The sequence below is a fragment of the Trematomus bernacchii genome, unplaced genomic scaffold (assembly GCF_902827165.1).
Source record: "Trematomus bernacchii unplaced genomic scaffold, fTreBer1.1, whole genome shotgun sequence".
NCBI classification, from domain to species: Eukaryota; Metazoa; Chordata; class Actinopteri; order Perciformes; family Nototheniidae; genus Trematomus; species Trematomus bernacchii.
In genome coordinates, this window is record NW_022987342.1 from 8,816,399 (window position 1) to 8,837,835 (window position 21,437).

General features: G+C 39.7%; 1 protein-coding gene across 4 annotated transcripts in view; it reads left to right on the top strand.

Moving 5' to 3' along the window:
• LOC117483311 (potassium voltage-gated channel subfamily KQT member 5-like) overlaps positions 1–21,437 on the top strand; it is a 156,622-nt gene that overhangs the window by 106,921 nt on the left and 28,264 nt on the right. For all 4 annotated transcript variants that reach the window (XM_034131589.1, XM_034131606.1, XM_034131599.1 and 1 more), the window contains exons 3-6: positions 2,261–2,387; positions 11,155–11,330; positions 15,402–15,527; positions 17,721–17,831. In XM_034131589.1, coding sequence (XP_033987480.1) covers positions 2,261–2,387; positions 11,155–11,330; positions 15,402–15,527; positions 17,721–17,831 — 540 coding nt within the window. The remainder of the gene's footprint in view (positions 1–2,260; positions 2,388–11,154; positions 11,331–15,401; positions 15,528–17,720; positions 17,832–21,437) is intronic.

Here is a 21,437-nt window from a genome sequence, read left to right on the forward strand (position 1 = left end):
TGAAACATCTCTGTTGCCGGAAATGCATCCACGAAGGAGCCGTGAAGGACCGTGGAGGACCCATCAGTGTATCCTCGGTTATAGCTCCTCCAGAGAGCCTCCTCGACGCTCGATGCTCGGTCCTCGATGTGCATTTCGAGAAATGAGATGTCCTTCAACATGGCGCGCTAAAATTCATTTCCGGGTCACTACCGGAGGACCGAGGAGTCGAGGAGTCGAGGAGGGACATTTGATGAAATGAGAACGGGCCAAGGAGGAAAACATTTCAAAACAAAGGTGGAAAATGAAAACATAAATACAAAACCGTAACAAATTGTCAATAACTGAAATAGTGTATGTTAGGGATTAAGGTTAGGGTTAGGTGTTCAGAACTAATGCTGTTTCTAAGCCTTTTCCATGATTCCGGGAATAAAAGTGTGGCATGGCGATAGGCGGTTCTGGGAGGGCCAACAGGGGCCAGTGCCCCTGTAACACTGAGAATCAAACCCCTTGTGACCCCGTCCAAAAGAGGAATCTTTGATAATACAATTTGTGATAATGTTGCAGAACAGACTGTGCTTTAACCTGGGCCAAAGGAACAACAAATAAGTATCTCCACTCAAATTATAACACAGTAATTTACACCATTTTTTTACAACAGTATTTTATGTTATTTTTTGCGATATGACTTTGTACCAATCTAAACATTTTAAAATGTTGAACACTTTGTCTCCTTTGTCCCTCACTGCTGGCCCTAGCACGGCCCCCTCAGTTTATAAGTTCCGTATAGGAAGTCAAATGTGTCTCAAATTAGTTCTACTGAAATAGGTGTATTAATATTTATGTATTTATGTAGTAATTCTTCCAAACGCTTATGTAAAATCATATACAGGGAACAGAAAGCTTGCCACAAAATTACAACCATGCTAAAAACAAACAAATCCTGAAGCAAAATCCAAGAAAGTGTACATCCTTAATATGTAAAACAATGGCAAAGATATTTATGGGAAATATAAATGTATTTCCATCAAATGTTATAAGGATCATTTTGATTTGATGGCTTTTACATGTAAGATGTTTTAAAGAGTTTGACATTTTTATTTAGAATTAGTTATTGTGCCAATTGTACACAGTACATGTGCCAGAGCATCTGCAATTTGCTCAAAGGAAGAGAGATTTGAGCTTGTTTAAAAAAGAAAATACACCAAAATGAGTGAGAATAACTGAAAGTACTGAATTCAGATTTCACCTTCTCTTTAATGGATAGCAGACCTAGACTTCTAGATGATTGCCTCTATTGTTTAAGTGTCTACCCTCGAACTGTTCTTTTCTTAAGTGCACTGAATGGAGTTCAGAGTTACCTTAAGAAAGAGTTTGGAACAGAAGAGAACTAAAGCTGAAGATGCTTCAAAAAAACTCAACATGTTTTTCAAAAGCCTCTTACCTGGACCAAAGGTCGCCTTTTATACAGTCGCTCATGACTCTAATGGGAGCCAAGCCAGGAAGATTTTAGAAGATACAATACTCTGTTTTTCCCTTTTGGTTTGACTCAATTCTTGAACTAGGATTACTTTTCAAATATCTAGATCCAAACAATTCGTTTTTTGTTCAAAACAAATGTAATTCACATGTCGCGTTTATTTGAATGGTTGTTGTGTGTTTTTTGGCACACATTTTAATTTAGCTCTGTGTTTAATTTCAAAAGAAAGATGAATGGTTAATTTACAATACATGTAACACACTGCTACACAGACAAACTGTGCATATCCTTTGCTCTGTACTAAGGTAGAGTAGTATGGTATTGATTTTCATAGAAAAATTTATTCTGACAAAATGTAAAAAGCTGTGACCTTCTTGTATAGCAGGCTGTGAACAAAGTATATATTATTTCCAAAGAAACCCTACCAAGGTTGACTGCCAAAAAAATCCTAAAATATTGATCAGTTGAAGCTAACTGCTAACACAGTGACCAAACCTCTCTTTTTGGTGGCATTGGCCAATTTACTGAGTTTTTACAAGGTTTTGAAGCCTAATTGTAATGTTTTGGATGTTACCATTTGCACTCACAAGTTGTTACGTCTCATGAATGACAAAGTTTCGAAAATGTTGCCATAGTGATCAGTATAAATGTACCAATATTTATAGTAAATAACATCTGAGTATGTATTTGCAATCCACACTGACAATAACAGATGTAATGCAAACCACATTCGTACTGTATATTCTGTTACCATCATTACCTCGTGTCTAAAACAACTGTTGTTTCTGTGTCTTTGAACAGGAGTTTGTGATGATCGTGGTGTTTGGGTTGGAGTACATTGTGCGTATCTGGTCGGCAGGATGCTGCTGTCGCTACAGAGGGTGGCAGGGACGCCTCCGCTTCGCCAGGAAGCCTTTCTGCGTCATAGGTCAGTGGCAGGAGCACAGTGGAGGCTTTGAAGACAGCCAACAGACAAACCACGGTCCATAACAAAAGTCATCTTTTCTAGCAGGAACTGATATTTTATGAACATATGTTCTATAGTATAACCCTAGTTATATAAACACAGTCTTTTAAAAAAAAATGTAAGTATTTTGTTGGCCAGAGATTGCCTTTATTCAAGATGCAGTGTTGAAGGGGGAGACAGAGGGGAGGACATTGCTTAATACTTTGTCCGGCTGGGGAGTCAAACCCTTGTACTTGGTAGTGGATACCTCTAACCACTGAACTACCTGACGCCCTGTACCGTGTACTGTACTCTATGTTATATTCTTCTACAATAACACGCAAATTCAACCACAAGAATTAGCCGGCCAATCAGGACGAGCATACCGGACTGTGTGCAGACCACACAGTAGAAAAGGCAGCTCTGCCACTGTCTGTTGTCCAATAGAGAGACAGGGTGGTAGAGGGCTCTGCGTAATGTGTAACTTTCGATCTAACTCACACACACACCCCGTTTACTGGACTGTATTGGTACAGGGTGTGGAACCCCAGCGAATGTGCGCCATGTTGGGCCAAAACATCAACCCTACTGATCCTTAACGGCTTCAAGTGAGTGTGCAATTTGCTGATTGCAGAAAACTAAAAGCATAACAGACAGTAGCATATTCTCATTATAAACTGTGTGATCTGTACATATTCAAGTAGCTAACTTCATATATGCACATTTCTTGGGTGTGTGTGGGCGTGTAGTGGAGAAGAATATTACCCAGAGTACAAAAGTGGGCGGAGCCTGTGTGGGCAAGAACATTTCCTCTTCTTCATTGCTTCACTTGTCAGATGCCCTCTCCTTATCCTTTCATGGACCTCCTCTCCGCTCTCTGTAAACGAGTCTGATGACGTAGGCACGCTCCCACAGCACGCTATTGACCAGAGTTTACTCGTGTCATTTAAAGCTGTGGTCAGGGCTCATAAGAGCAGAGAGCATTTACGTAATGAGGTGGAATTAACTGACTTTTATTCTTTCCACTGTTTAGACATGGATCTCTCTTCCTGGAAACTACAGTAGGGGGCTGAAGAGAGAGTGGACAGGGCGTAAAGGTCAAGCAGGCTGCACACGGCACACTTTGGAGGTGCGCTGGTTTGCCAGTGCTGAGGGAATGTGAGGCAGACACAAAAGTGAAAAAAATATAGAGATAAGGGGATAAAGTGAGAAGATGAAAGAGAAGATGAGTTGAACCCAGAGGACCCGAGCAGGGGAGACAGATGGAGATGCAGAGACACATTATGATCACTCCCATCACCACATTTAGATTTCTCTCTGAGATAAACCCCATCACTGTATCTTACATATAACTGCACCTCTAATACCGTGTGATGTAATCACATTTTATAATGTGAACAAAAACGTGAGTCTTTTGTTTTTAGATCACAGCACAAATTCTTCTTTATTTCAGTCACTAGGAGTTCAGCATTTTTAACAGTCAAAATCAATACTTAGTTCACCAAGTTAAAACCTTTCCAAAGTTGTTGCAAAGACAGGAATATATTGTCTGACATTTAATTTAGTGGGAATGCCGATACAGCATTCCCACTACTTGTTATGCTACGCACGAAATTCTTTATTATTATTCCACCGGGTTATTTTGCTGCTCTACTTCTCCCACATTCCGCATCGCAGAAACTCCGTTCAAACATCAAAACGTTCAGCTCGGTCGGGAATCGATGGCTATTACTTTTCTTATTCATAACTTTCATAATTCCAGAGATACATCCCATAATTCATCAAATGTTTAACATGGAAGTCAATGGAGAAACTCTTCAGACTCGAACAATCTTCATGCAACTTCAACTGCTAACTGTTCATTCATACTTTCACTCAGAAACCTCATTCCAACTTTAAAATGTTACACATCTTTTACGCCCAGGTCTAGGGGAACCTAGGCGCAGCATAACATTTGTACTCTCCCCACTTTTCCCACTCCCAAGAACATGGACACCGAGACAGAGAATGCCGTTTGGTAAATGTAATTACCAAAGTTTTTTACAAAGAAGCGCAACAACCCACAAAACAAACAAATCTCTGAACACAAAAATATTGCCTAACCAATAAGAAAAATAAACGTACAGGCTTCTTACTGTACCTACTTTGACATACAGTACAGTATAAACAGGAGAAAACGAGAATCAACCAAAAGAAAATGGTTTCACACTTTCGCATAAATTAAAGCATGTCCAACAAGGACAGGTTAAAGTAGTTTCTTTTCTGAGGTTTTCAAGACAAACAAGAGGACCGGTATACGGTATAAGTAGGACCACAGCACAACAGGACAGATATAAACGCAACAATGTTGGGAGTAGGAGAAGTCGAGTCAGAGAGAGGGGCCGAGGAACTGCACGGCTGCAGCTTAATATGCTCCCGTCTCCTTAGGTGGACCAATCAGCAGGTTGAAGGTAGCTAATCAGCTAACGGGCACCACCTGCTTGCTCACTCACACACACTCATGCTGCGTTCACACCGGACGCGATGCGATGTTTGGGGGCGGCGCGATTACATGTAAAGTCAATGCAGAGACGCGGACAGACGCGAATTCGCTCCGACGGCGCGCATGAAGCGGTGGATGCGGCGCGAATCACGCGATTGAGGCGATTGAACAGTGCCGCGTTAAACGCGAGAGTTCCATTTTTTCAACTCGAGCGTCAAATTCACATGACGCGTTCTCGCGGAAGCCAATCAGCGTTGGGATTCCCTCTGACGTCCCTCTGACGTCCTGCTGTTGATCAGTTGAATTAAGATGGAAGAGAAAATCGTTGTTGCTGTCAGTGGGTTCCCGGAGATATATGATACAATGTCATATATCTACCGGGACCGCAATAAGAAAGAGCTCGCATGGAGGAAGATAAGCGAGGAAGTAGGCATACCTGGTAAGTTATACAAAATATACATCCGTTGTTTGCTTGATTACAGATTAACACGCTAATAAAAAACAAAACAAAGCAATTTACCAGAGACATATTGACAGGTGCTCCGCAGCTGAGAGGGAACGCCTGTAGTTTGTGTCCATCCGGGAAATCCTGACACCAACCCGAGCCAGAATATCATCAAACTGGACACAGGTCATCCTAAAATACCGCTGGAAACGGCAGTCATCCAGGCGCAGTTCCTTGATCAAACAATGATATTCACCAAACTGTGTGCGACGCTTGATTATATTGTGAACCCAGACAGAGCGGCGTTTGTTGCTACGTTTGTAGGACTTCCACAGAAGGTACAAAGCAGCAATAGTTGTTATATCCTCCATAGTCAACGACAGAAATAATCAAAACGATCTTGCATGGAAGTGTAAACAACCTCAACTGTCCGTCAACGGCGCGGCGCGTCAACGGTATGTCTGTTTTGAATGACGCGATAAAACAAACTGCAAGCCGCGGTGAAACTTGAGCGAAAAATTAAGCAAAACAATTAAACAAAATGCCTCTTGAGGGCATGAAGTGACAAAAACTTTCAGCATGTCTCCATTAAAGCCCATTGTACATTCAGGCTCATCTTTCCTCACAGCAGCAGCCGCACACCTTTAGTTAATCTGCCAAAAAGGCCACATTATTAACCCGAAAGTACACAAAAAGCACACTTCAGATGCTCAAGGTCCTTGACATGCTTCACGCGATATCTGTTACGGTTCTTCAACAAAACGTTCACATGTAAGAGGTTTATCTCTCAATCAGAACAATGCAAATGCGCTCCTCTCACTGATTACTGCACATCACCATGGAAACCTTGGTTTGGTCTGGACACGTCGTAAGCTCAAATATAAACACCTGTGTCATGGAACACTCCAAACAGCCCAAAACTTCACAGGTTTGGTAACGATGCAGCCATCAACATATCTAAGCGTATTATGGGGTGTCATCAAATACCGTTGGCATGGCGACAGATCATTCGCCATCAAGTTAGTTCAAAAGTTTGCAGTTAAAATATTCTGCTGCTTTTCCAAGCTTTTTTACTTTCTTCTCTCATCACACATTCAAGCCCCCAGTGTTCATGTATCATTTCAATCTAAATTCTTCACTTTCTTCTTACACATTACATTTCAGCATAGCAATTCAGCGTCAGCTTTTCAGCATAAAGCATTCCCACTAGCAATTTCTTCAGGAATTGCATTCTCTAGTTTGTACTAGAGTTCCAAATAGTTTTATTATTTCTATTTGCTGCTCTGCCTGCTACATATTACACACTATGGCAACATGCTGTGCTGTATTTGAGAAAATGCTTGATTGGATAAAGTCAGATTGCTAGAGGACTGTTCTATACTGTATGCTTGAATCATCTTTAATGATACTTTTTTTGTTGCATTGAAACAAAAAGGCTGTGCAATTGTTCAACCACACTGGCAAATGAAGGTGTAGAAAGATACAAAGATAGCTTTCTTCAAGTGTTCTCCACCGTCATTCAAAACTATTAAGAATGTAATTATTTGGCGTCTAAATTATACTTTTTTTGTGCGCATTGATCGAATGTTGAAAATCCTTCATAGAGCACATAATGTACAACATCTAACTGATAAGTAAGAACCCAATAGAACAACTCTATTTTATATTTCTTCTTTAAGTTTAGTTTTTTGTATACATATACAGATATACAGATGTACATATGTTTTCTGTATGTTTTCCGTGGGTGTTGATGACTTTCTAACCTCATAGAGATCAACCCTTGTTTGGTACATATCCTCTTAAAAAATCAGACCAGTATTATTGTAATAGATCAACCCCAGTTAAACTCTATTTTCCTGGAGATGTGCTAATGCCCTGCTACTGGATTTTCTCCCCATTCATTTCAATGAGGAATGAAGGGAGAAGTTGTACTCGCTTGCAAACCAACCCACCTAGTTACATCACAAAGAAACAGAAAAAACATAAGGGCGCAGCTTGGCTGCTTTGATGGACACTGATTCATGTTAATAAAAATACAATGATTTCATAAGAAGCAGTTTAAATGATAACTTGTGGAATGCTTACTCCAGGACCTAAAACCCTCCCTCCATCCTGGCCTGCTTGTTGACTTGCTGGAGCTTTCTAAAAAACAAAAATTCTATCTGTCTTCAACGTGAAGAGCAACTCAACAGCTGTTTTAAGCTTCAATATGCTTCCTTCACAAATTCAAAACATGTATCCAAAGCCCTGACACATGCTCCCATGCCACTTCAGAATGTCCTCTGAACTTAAGGATTTGTTCGACATTTTCTAAATAATTGTATAGAGCAGAGGCTTGTGACTCTCCCCGTCTGCTTTTTGCAACATTACATTTTTGAACAGCTGATTACTGCCCAGCCCTGCTGCCAGAAAATACATCTAGCTGCTGAATAGTTTCATCATATAAGCTCTACAGGATTTCCTATCTTATTATGGACAGATTTTTGTTAATGCTACATTAACAGTAACTTATCGAGGATTCAGCAAATGATCTTGCAACTGCAGTATCATTCTAACTAAGTCAATTTTTCAAATATAGCCCTTTTTCATACCTTTTTTTTGTGTATTTCTTGGACTCCAGGGTACAGAATTACGAGATTTCTTCCTTTTGTTGCCATGGCAGCTACCTAACGGGGCCAAGATCAATACATAGTCTAATAAAGTGAATGTAGTAACTCATAAAGGAGACTTCATTTAAAGGGGACCTATCATGCAAAATGCACTTTTGTACGTCTTTTAAACATGAATATGTGTCCCCGGTGTTCCAGGGAACTCACCAAGTGTCAGAAAACACAACCCTCTCTATTTTCCTCCATACCCAAATCTCTAAAAAAGGGGCTGCAACGGATCTGATAAAAACTGATCCAGATTTGAACACTGTCCTGACGTCAGGACGGTGGCGCTACGGCTATTGGGCCAACTCCACCAATCAGGAGGAGACAGCCACGGCCATTGCCGTTCGAAAGCGCTGGAGACGCTGTAGTACATATGCCAGGCCTGTAGGTGGTGCTGTTCTCACAGAATCAGCCCTTGCAAAAACAGGGCTAAAAAAGTGCAAATTGAGCTAAAATGCATGATCTGTTTGGTATTTTGAAAAAAAAAAAGTATAAATATGCCTTATATAGGTATGGTCCTACACTATATTATTAAAATATAGCATGATAGGTCCACTTTAAAGTTACTCTTTAAAGCTGAGATGCTGCCGAGCTGCATTATTCTGATGTGGGCAAACTCTCTGACCTCACACACTCCAATTCACACACTCCAGTTCACACACACACACACACATCCATCCCTCTGTTGTCTCATATTTTTCTCTCTGCACCTTCAAAAGGAGTGAACCTGCTGCACCCTGCAGCCCCTGGAGACTCTCACCTTCAGGGTGTCATTCATGTATTTTTCATGGTGCTGCTGCTGACCTTTCCCCTTTTTCCTCTCGCCACCTGGCGTCAATTGGTTCATGGTTTATAAGAGAAGCCATTAAACACACCTTGGTTGGTCATTTTCTCCAAATAACGGGTTAGGCAGAAGGACAGGAGCTGACGAGAAGTTTCTACACGAAGGAAAAGCTCTTGTTCAGAGTGAAATAGAAAACAGGACCCCTGGTGCGTCATTGAAATGGAAGATGTGTTCGAGACACAAGAGGGGGGTCATTGGAGCTTTTTAAATCCCCACATTGCTCTAAATAAGGCTCTAAAAGACATCTAATTTTAAAATAGAGCATTCTCTGACTATTTCCTATACTCTTTCAACAGTGTAATGCAGGAATTAGTATTTTTTCCGGTTTCCACGTCTCAAAGCCAAGTTTTTAGACTTAGTTTTTGGTTAGGTTACTGAAATAAGGTATGTTGTTAACACGAGCTGAAGAGATTGTAACGTTTTTTTCTACGACATAAAATATGTCAGTAAATACCCGAGTGGTGAATTTATCGTCATCACGCTGTATATTAGCTGCCTTTAGCTTAGCAGCCATGCAACCGTGATGAAGTTCCTTTATACCCTAACATTAGCTTTTTACTTCTGGCATTTGCATTATCGCTTCAAAATTATAAAAGTGGTGAAGATTATCATGCTCAACAAAATGTGTAAATAATATAAATTTGTGTTGCCAAAGATCTTATTTTCTGCAATTTAAGAAATCTTTTTGTGGGGGGGATGCAATGCTCACTTCCAGGTCGGCCTACAAAAAGCTATATGCTATGTAGGTAACCATTTTCTTCAATGCAGTTTGCCTGCACTCAGATATGGGCAGATTAAATGATCAACAAATCAGAAACCTTTAGAATCCCAGTGACATGCGACATATGGATCTTGATAATTCCAAATACACTGCACGTGGTGTATTCTTCATAGGACAGTGCTTAAGCCAATTACTTCCCCACTGTCCTGTTTGCGTCAGTAGCCGTGTTGATGCAGTAGCCGGTGACGTATACGAGCATATAGTGTACAGGAAGTAGTAGGAATAGTACACAATGTTGAGTGTGTCAGCTCAAGTAATATGAAGTGTTAGTGGGATAATGTTCCACAGTGAGGGGTGAGGGTGAGGTGACAACATATAGTTAGGATGAAAGACATCCAGCCCGCCCCAGACACTGGGACCTCCAGGCTGGGATGAGCCATCCCGCCTGTCTTTTTAAAGGGCCACGTTCACATTTTAAGATCAATATGTAGATATACCCTCAGGTTGGACCTTCTTGCTGTCAGGGGTGAACACTCATCTGCTCCTATGACAAGTTGTTTCTCTTCTTCTAATGTGCTTAAGTGTATGTGGAGTATTTATAGAATGTTCTCTTGCATGTAGAAACTGTTTCAAAGTGTTGTGCGATACAGACAGAAATGGACTCATATCTCTGATCCTTTACACAAGTAAAAGTAAAGATTATATGGTCTTAAAATACTCGATTACAAGTAAACACCCCAAATTCACAAGTTTACTTCAGTAAAAGTACAAAAGTATTAGCATCAAAATGTACTCAAGTACACAAAGTAAAAGTACTCATTCACCACAATGGCCCATTTCAGTAACATAAAGTACAGTGGTATTCAGCTAGAAGTACTTTAAGTATCAGAAGTATAAGTATCCAGTATGCAGAGTGACTCTTTCAAAGTATTTTATTATTCAAGAATATTATATCAATCTTTTACATGTTTTTATCACACGTAAGAGCAATTTAATTGTGGTCGGTCAATGTGGAGCCAATTTTAAAGTCTTAACAAAATACACGACTGATAAGTAGCAAAGTACGGCATCATATCAGGAAAGCATAGTGTGTGTTTTAGTATCCAAAAAGTAGCTAGTAACCATGACAGTTAAAGGGGCCCTTTTACTGTATGCTCATTTTGGGGATTCTGAGACTGTTGGTTAACTTTGGGATTTTAGCCTTTGCAGACCATTTACATGCACAAGAACCTATGTAACAAAAGACAAGGAAAGGGAGAACCCCAAAAAGCATAAAAGGGCCCCTTTAAATAGTGGCATAAAAATGGAGTGGCATAAAATGGAGATATTCAAGAAAAGTACAATTAAGTCAATATAATACTTAGTTACTTAGTTACATTCCACCACTGGATATAGGTAGTGCTTTTGTTGCAAGTCTTAAAGAAAATGCCACACTCAAATATAATGAAGCTGACCTGAACTACATGAGTGTTTATCAAGAAATGTAATAAAAATAAACTACATGAACATAACAAAAAAGCATTGTGTGGAGGCAAACATTTAAAAAACAATGTATTGAGTCCTCCAGGTTACAGTTTTCTCAGTGTATGCTCCTCTCACACAGACATCATCGTGCTGATCGCCTCGGTGGCCGTGGTCTCGGCAGGAAGTCAGGGCAACATCTTCGCCACCTCGGTGCTGCGGAGCCTGCGCTTCCTGCAGATCCTCCGCATGGTGAGGATGGACCGGAGGGGGGGCACCTGGAAGCTGCTGGGCTCCGTGGTGTACGCACACAGCAAGGTGGGTGGGATGACCAACACACACACACACACACACACACACACACACACACACACACACACACACACACACACACACACACACACACACACACACACACACACACACACACACACACACACCTGGAAGCCTGCGAGCTAGTTCAGGCAGTCCACTCCAGGACCAATGATACATATGCACGCGTTGCCCCTCTAACAACCGACCAAACCCTGATTCCACACCAGCATCCACCTGTAGGCTTCAGGGGATAGTTATTTAATCGTCAATACGTTATGTTCTATGTAAACAATATTTACGAGAGTGATGAGGCCAGAGCATAGACTATATGCTGCTGTTACTTAAAGGGGACCTATCATGCAAAATGCACTTTTGTACGTCTTTTATACATGAATATGTGTCCCCGGTGTTCCAGGGAACTCACCAAGTGTCAGAAAACACAACCCTCTCTATTTTCCTCCATACCCAAATCTCTAAAAAAGGGGCTGCAACGGATCTGATACAGACTGATCCAGATTTGAACACTTCTATGTCGTCACAGAAGTGGCGCTACGGCTATTGGGCCAACTCTCCACCTATCAGGGGAATGTGGGGTTGGGCCACGGCCGGCCATTGCCGCTCGAAAGCGCTGGAGACGCTGTAGTACATATGCCAGGCCTGTAAGTGGCGCTGTAGTCTGCCACAAAAGCAGCGAGGAAGACTTCCCACCCATAGTTACCATGGTTACCCTTCTGTTTATTCTCCGCTGTGGCTTTTTTTCTCCCTCCCCGAGGCAAGCGTTTGCTCCCGCTGCTTTAATTCAATGCAATCCCTCCCCGTCGAGGCAAGCACTGTAATTCTCTCCGGTTAGTCCACCAGCAGATGACAAACACCCACCTCTCCACCTCTTACAAGGAACGAGGGGACCGTGCGGCAGAGTTTCAGTTTCAGTTTCTTTCGCCGGTCAAGATGTCCGTTAAAGTTTAAATCTTCCGGACAAAATTAGAAAAGTGCCGGTCAAAGGTCTTCTTTGTTATTTATTGAGCTTTAAAACAAATGAATAACGACTCTATATAATAAAACACGGAGGACGGAGATCTCTTTTTCTCCCCCTCTTCTGACAGCCCAGCAGCTGATCAGAGCACGTCTCCCCTCTCCTGCAGGGGGGCGTGGTCAGCAGAATCAGACCCGTAGACAGCAAACAGCACATAGAGCGAAATGAGGCATGGCTAAAATGCATGATCTGTTTGGTATTTTGAAAACAGAAACGTATAAATATACCTTATATAGGTATGGCCCTACAATATATCATTTCAATATAGCATGATAGGTCCACTTTAACATTTAAAATGTGAGTGTCTGACTGAACTGCATCTTAAAATAACCCAGCAATAAAACTATGAATGGCAACAGAGAGCGGGGTGGAAATGGAAGGCACTGAAGGAATTCAAAATAAATAAAACCATATTTATATTTCAAATGAAAGCATTAACTTCAACCCCCACAATGAGTCAATGATTCAGCCTACATCTTGTGATATGAAATATGAAATGAATCCCTGTAAACTGGGCACATTCATTGTGTCAGTGAACATCAGGCTTGGGGAGTAACGGATTACATCGAAAAAGGTAACTGTATATCCGTACAGTTACACTAAAAAAGACGTAATCAGATATTGTTACATTTCTGAACATTGTGGACTACTATCAGGATTACAATTATACTAAAAAAAGTAAAAAGAGCATATAGTGTTTGTTGTGAAAGGATCAGAATGATTTCTTCTCTGTAAACTGTACTGTTCTGTAGGCTAATACTTTAAATGTTAATCTATATGCCTACTGCCTGAATCTGCTAAATGAAAGGCAGGTTTACCAATAAATAAAATCTCTGAGCAGAAGTTTTCACACTAAACATATTGGTTTAACCCTCCTATTGTCTTCGTTCCCCCCCCTTACTTTGGTGTTCACGGTCAAATTTGACCGGTCCTGTTTTAACTGCTATTACATTAACACAAAAAACATTAATCATCACCAAATTTCATTTAACACCCTTTCAAACTGTAAATATTGTATCAGACTACTGGTATACATGAACAACTGCAGTACATATACAAAGAATAGACACTGAACATGAGAGCGGGAAATGTATCAAATTGTTCTGTGTGTTTGTGTGTGCCAGGTGTGATTCACATGGGGTGATGGGCACATAAGGGGGAACACATCGAGAGAATGTGTGTGTGTTGTGTGTGTGTGTGTGTGTGTGTGTGTGTGTGTGTGTGTGTGTGTGTGTGTGTGTGTGTGTGTGTGTGTGTGTGTGTGTGTGTGTGTGTGTGTGTGTGTGTGTGTGTGTGTGTGTGATCTGATCTGATCTGATCCGGATGGTTACTAATTCCTTTTCTTTATGGCGGTAATTTTTGACCGGGAACACCATGGGTGTTACAAAGTTGACTAAATCATCCAAAATGCAATGAAAGTCATATCAATTTGATATGTTCAAATGTCTACTGTGAAGGATATCATAAAGCCTTAATGCAATCGAATGTAAAACAAAAAAGTTATGATTGATGAAAGTAGTAAATCGGTCAGATTTGACCCGAAGACAACAGGAGGGTTAAAGTAGAGGAAAGTAATCAGGTTACATTTTTTTAAAGGTAGCTAATAATTGTAACGGAAAACATTTTTAAAGTATCGCTAGTGAACTTCATGTTTACACACTAATAATAGTTATAAACAACCGAAGAACCAATGCAAGCCCTGTCATAAATCTTACCTTGGTGTAGCTCAATATTAAAGATTCAACTGTATGGCCGTGTTCAAAATCATACTTAGGTGTGTGAGGCATATTGTAAAATGTGTTGTTTCTATTATTGTAACCCCTATGTTGATTGAATGTAACACTTATGATAAACTACTTAACATATATAAAATACTCTACATTAGAGTACAGAATATTTACTTTGCTATACTATTGTAAGCATTGGTTTGAGAGTCCATGTGTTTGAGCATGCTCAGTGTGTTCTGGAGTTTTAAGTAGGACCCAACAGTAATAAACAGAGCCTCCGTCTGGGACGCTCCAAAAGTACTAAAGTTTCTGAGTTTTTGTTACACAGAAGTATTGTTGAAACACCTCAGACGTTACACTATCCCTATGGTGTGAAATGCAGATGTTTATATTTGATTAGCAATGTGATACAATGAATAAGAAAAGTAATGTACAAAGAACAAGATTAAAACATTTGATGGAATATACTACATGTTGCAATATTGACAGTTGTTCAACTCTTTTCAGGCTTTTCTCGCCTTTCTTACCTCGACTCTCGCTCATCTCTCTGTCCTTCACCTCCATCAACCTGCACAAAACCTCTTTTCACATTTCTCTTAGATCCCTATGACCCCCCCGTAGGAGCAAGGAAAGCTCATTGTAACTAGCATAGTTTGAATTAACTCGTAAAAGCTGCACATTCAAACTGAAATATGCAGTTTGAATGTGATGGTTCATGAACTTTTCTAAAGCTAATATTTCAGGGACATTCTGAATCAAAAATCCAAAAGCAAATAAATATAGAGCCTTGATTTTTGCCCTTCCTCCAATTCAATGTGGATGAACAGTTTTGTGGTGAATGCTGAAGTGTATTCTGTTGCACACATCATAGCTATGTCAGTGGGCTTTACAAAACAAATACAAAATAATGGAGTGTATGGGGTGTTCAAGTTGAATATGTAGTTTGTAAAATGAAATATTTCTGCCAGTTTGTTCTGCATGCAATCATTTTCCTCAAAATACAATAATTTAAAGTCTCTGCTATGATGACAAGATATCCCATCAAGCAATGCGTCACCCTGATATGTAACAACATACAGCTGCTATTGGGAACTTTTGAATTTCAATGTTTTTGAAGGCAAGGCAAAACGCACAATACCTGCATGAGTTGAAAGGGTCTGCAGATTTAAAACAAAGATTTAACTAATTTCCTTTGTGTCATATCATGAGCAGACATGGTCTTCAAAATTGTCGTCACAAAGCCAATTTAGGTTCATCTACCAAAGTGGTTGTGCATTAATACAGTTCTTGTTTTCCCATGAACGCTCTCTGCAGGAACTGGTGACCGCCTGGTACATCGGCTTCTTGGTTCTCATCTTCTCTTCGTTCCTCGTCTACCTCGTGGAGAACAAGTTCAACAAAGACTTTGCTACCTATGCCGATGCGCTGTGGTGGGGCACGGTGAGTTTGGATTGGCCAGGATTCAGTCAAAACTAATAATGAAAATGCTGATTTTAATAGCTGCAAGAGAATTTTCATTCCCCTCTTAATCGAAGTAGCTGTCTATGATGTTGGCGTATAAAGGGCTTTGTAGGTCAAAATAACTCATTCATTGCAGACCCTGGGGAGAGGGAGATATTATGGTACAAAACTCACGCTGTAGGGATTACATTTGTTATTTTCAGAGAAAATATTATCGATATTGTCTGTCATAAAAATGGTTGATGGCAAATAACAAGAAAATATGTTTTCTTGTTATTTGCCATCAATATTTTTTTTGTACATTTACAATACACCTTGAATTGATTTCTTTCCACAGCCACTCCGGTGTCTCTGCAACAGGAGGTCTCACAGTCACCTCTTCATAAATGTGTCCTGAAGAGGACTGATGCTTATATTTCTCCTCTGAGCATTGACAGCTCCTCCATAAACATTAACCCTGCACGGCTCCATTAAGCATCAGTTTCATACCACCTCAAGAAATCATGATGATACCAAATAGCTGCAGCTGCCTTCATAAGGCAAGGCAATCAGAGTCTGAGAGGAAGATTGATCAATCTGCGAAAATAAATAGAAAGATAGATGGAGGAATGGAGGGATGGATGGACGGACAGATATATAGATAGACAGATAGAGAGATAGATAGATAGATATATAGATAGATAGATAGATAGATAGATAGATAGATAGATAGATAGATAGATAGATAGATAGACAGACAGACAGACAGATAGATAGATAGATAGATAGATAGATAGATAGATAGATAGATAGATAGATAGATAGATAGATAGATAGATAGATAGATAGATAGATAGATAGACAGACAGACAGACAGATAGATAGATAGATAGATAGATAGATAGATAGATAGATAGATAGATAGATAGATAGATAGACAGACAGACAGACAGATAGACAGATAGATAGATAGACAGACAGACAGACAGATAGATAGATAGATAGATAGATAGACAGACAGACAGACAGACAGATAGATAGATAGATAGATGAAGGAAATTAGGGCTTTGTTGAGTTGAAACAGTCAAACGGTTGAACTGGAGGAAAGACAGAAGAGAATGGACAAGTAGAACCTACAGACAGACAGACAGACAGATGGATACAATGAATACATACATACATACATACATACATACATACATACATACATACATACATACATACATACATACATACATACATACCGATTACTATCACAATTAACTGTGTATTTTATTAAATATTGGCTCCGTCTTCTGTTTGGTTCAATGTCTTTAATCAATGTTGTCAAAACAGCATTCACAGAAAGTCTTCGCAAATACAGTAAAGAACACCAAACTGTGGTTCGAAACGTGTTATTTTTAAGCAGAATAAAACATTTCAGCCACAGGCTTTCATTATTGTTCTTGAATCCAAGGCCAGAAGGAGCTGCTGCTATAAGTCCTCCTCAAAGGTCTAATCACTCCGACTGCAGCGCCTGAAGGCAGCATTTAAAATCAGGCTTCTGTGTGAAAAGAAAATGACATGCAAATATAATACAGTTATTATGCACACCGAGAGACATGGGTCTCAGAGTAGTCGAAGAAAAATACTGAAAATATGCGGTAAGTCAGACCAATCAGATGTCATTTGTGTAATTAAAGAAATAATGATACATCAAATGCAGCCCACTCACATGCTGTGTATCCAGCAGGTGCATTCATTCAGTCTGCCACAGGTGAATTCAAATGAACCTCCTAATGTGAAACTAATTCTTCAGAATTCTCAATACAGCAATGAGTGGAGCGTACATTTCCTGTACAAAGCTTTGAGAAATAAAACCTTTTAATGTTCCCTTAAAAGCACCTTAATGTTGTCATTAAAAACAACCATTTTAAACAAGTAAATGTGTGTGAGTAGATGTCCTTCAATTTAATAATTGAAGAATTATAAAAAATAAAGCAAAGGGTTTAAAAAAACAAAACATTGATCATGTACTGTAAACTCTATAGGAAGTGTCGAATGATAACATTCTACCAAAAGCATCATGTCTTCAAGAAAACATCTCCTTTCAGCTCTTGAGAGCTTGTTTTCTATCAATAAAATATGTTCTGAATGTATGTGTAGCATGGGCATAATTCAGGACCTATAATAATAATTCATTCCTTTTCCCAGATCACCCTGACCACCATTGGTTATGGGGACAAGACTCCAAAGACGTGGACAGGACGGATGCTGTCTGCTGGGTTCGCCCTCCTGGGCATCTCCTTCTTTGCACTGCCAGCTGTGAGTCTGTATACTTCAATTAAATACGTTCTTCGTTAACTCTTAACTTTTTCAGTGTTAATTCCTCACATCAGTTTGTGAAGCTTTGTTAGCCTGAAAGTTGTCAAAACTGGATTTGAGTTTTTTCCTAAAAAATATGATCTGCTTCCTCTATGAACCAAGCACTCTAACATTAATGCTAACATTAATTTAAGACATGTGACAATGCACCAGCAAAAATATTGTAGAAATTGGCTTCTAAGCAAACGGAAATGTAAGTTTAAAATATTGATGACTAGCAGTACTTATTTTTTATTAATGTTTTACTTTCTTTTATTGATTTTTTCACAAGGTAAATTACACAAACAAATATTACATTTCAGAGAGAACAGTGCCTGTACGGAGACGATCTACATAGTTATCAAATATTGCTTGGTTTTTTATGACTCCTTTGTTATGTACCTTAACCATTTTTCCCAGCCCTTAAAAATGTGTCTTCCATTACTTTCAACTTGTATGTGATTTTCTCCATTATTAGGATATCACCAATAATATGAACCCATTGTCTGTAGCTTGGTGTTTCCGCCTTTAGCCAGTTTTTAGTGATAGCCTTCTTTCCAGCAGCTAGGAGGATCTTGATCAGGTATTGATCTCCGACATGTACAGATCCTTCCATATGTCCCAGGTATAATATCAAACAGGTTTGAGGGATTCTATAGCCTAATACCTTGCATATAACAGAGTGTACACAGTCCCAGAAAGGTTGCATTTTACTGCAGCTCCAAAACACATGTGTATGGTGAGGTTCCAGATGTTTACAAATTCTCCAGCATGATTGTTGAGTGTTTGTTTGTTTACTAGTGATTTTGGGTGTGTAAAAGAAACAAATTAGTTTTTTCCACAGAAATGCTCTCCATCCGTGTGACTGTGTAGTGGTCTGGTGCATTTTCCACATATCATACCACATCTCATCTGAGATCCTTTCGTTTAGTTCTTTTTCCCATTTAGTTACATAGAGTGTTGAATCTTTTTTGGCTTCCATCAAGCACGAATACAGGGTTGACACAACTTTGGGAACATCATCATGGTAAACTCGTGCAATAATCTTTACAATAGGTTGTATGTCATCTTCATTTTTCTTAACCTTTTTTGTATAGTAGTCCCTCATTTGCATATATCTGAATAAGTCTTTGTTCTCTAGGTCAAAGAGGTTTTTCAGGTCTTGAAAGCTTCTCATTTCTCCCTTCTGGATAACCGTGCATATTAAGGATGTGCATCTCCATCACTGAGGCCGATACGATGCGCATCTCGATACGCTACCAACGATACCATACATTAACGATACCTTTGAAACACCAGACGATGCGATTCACCCCTGTTGCGATACAGTTCGATACGATTTGATTCAACATTACAGTATGCGATACGGGGCGATACGATGCGATTCAACACGATGCAAAATAATGATACAATTCAATATGGTACGACAGAGGATTTTGTTTTATTCCTTATATGCAGCAAATCATACATTAACAAAAAAGTGCTTCACATATTTGCTTCTCTCTACTAGTACTGCACATCCCATCATGCTGTTTCTTTTTTACCTTAAAAAAAAAAACACTTGGACCTTTCACAAACTGGCCTTTTCACAAGTGTAGTAGTGTTCTCTGTCTCCAGAGTACAGTTCAATGTTATAACATTATTTACAATTTTCATTTTAGATTTCGTTCTAATACATCCTAACCGGACATTTAAGACATACCAAGTCTACAGATATACAGTTAGTAACAGAGTCTAAAAATGCGAGTATATACATAGATGGGGGGGGGAAGCTGTCCATTGTACGACAGGTTGAGATTTGTACCATTACCGGGGCCAGTTTTGCAATGCTTTCCCCCGAAGGTGCTCTTTAAGAGAGGTTTTGAAGGTAAGTATAGTTTTACTTTCCTTTACAGTTGTGGGAAGAGCGTTCCACCTTGATGTGGCATAATTGCGAAACGTGTATTCCCCTTTTTTTGTGCCAAATCTGGGTTTTACATGATTTGTGGAGCTCCCTCTGGTGTTATGATCATGGTATTCCTTGACCTTTGGGAAGAATTTTGACATGTACATGGGTACCATAGAGGTGTAGTGGATCTTGTAGACCAGGCCCATTGCAAGTAGCTGTACTCTGTCGTCTACTCTAAGCCATCCTAGGTTGTCAAAGTGGGCAGAGGTGAGGTGGGTTCTAGATGAAAGGTCAAGCAGTAGTCTGACCAGTTTATTTTGCGATGTTTCACTTTGACCTCACAGTTAAACAATTTAAGGATGCCCAGGATTAACAATGTGCAAATAACAACTACCATAGTGCAATGCACATACAACTGCCAGCCTGATGTGCTTAACACTCATTCATAGGCTAACTCACCAGTGAGCAGAAAGCAGTGGTTTCTATAGGAACAATAAAGAAAATAACCTTTCACAAACAGGTATTTCATAACTGCTTACAATTGTAAGGAAGACATTTAAACTATTATTGGCCACAGGCTGTTGTAAACTAAACACCACTCTCACTGACAGAACACCTCACTGAGTGATTGAACTCATATGTCTAACTTTCAGGTTTCTCTTTTCAGCCGCAGACCCCATGTTGCCTCTATGTGCGTCGCTAAGTTCCTCGTACTACTTGTGTACTTTAAAGCCGCACGGCATCGTTTACAATTTGCGAGCGATTTTTCAAGTTGTCCGTCTTTCTTGAAAAATTCGAAGTGTTGCCAAACGTTTGATTCGGTGCGCTGTGTTTCTCTTTCTCCTCGACTTCCATGTGTGTTGATAACTGAGACTCTCGGCCTCCGTAGTGGCGAAGCAAAGATCAAAGCTCGTCTCTGCTGAGTGCTGACAAGATGAGGGAAACTTCTTCCGGTTCCTTCGACAAAAACCAATGCAATTTCTCCATAGGATTTTGGAAAATAGCTTGAAATAAGGTCTGTGGTTGACACACATTTAAGAGACAGATCACGTTTTGTTCAGCCAGGTAATCTCCACATGTCTACCCTACTTTTATAATTTTCTAATCATAAATCTAATCGATAGATTTATGATCGATAGATTTATGATTCGAAAATTATAAAAGATGGGTAGACATGTGGAGATTATCCGACTAAACAAAACGTGCATTTATCTAACAGGTTCGTTTTCCACAGACCTTATTTCGATGCATTTTTGTCGAAGGAACCGGAAGAAGTTTACTTCCGGGTTTTAGGGCGCGTCACTGCGGTTCTCTATTCTCCGGTCCTCCATGCTCCGGTCTCTAGCGTTCAGTCAACTTTCACTAACCTCGTCAAGCTGGAGCCTCTTAGCTCGCTACTTGTGCAGCTCTGTGATTGGCAGAGAGACGGGGGATGCTTGAGTGACCCACACAGCACCCTACACTGGGTCGCTACAGTATTTATTATTTTGATATTATTTATTTAAATGTAGATATAAATGTATAATTTAATTTTTGTATTGGTTTTTCAGTTGAATTATACTTAAAGTTCAGGGTATTCAACTGTTAAAAACATACTGTTCAATTTATTATTTTAACTTGTTTTAAAGTTCAATAAATTGATGTTTTCAAAGTCAATGAATAATCGTATTTAATAATCG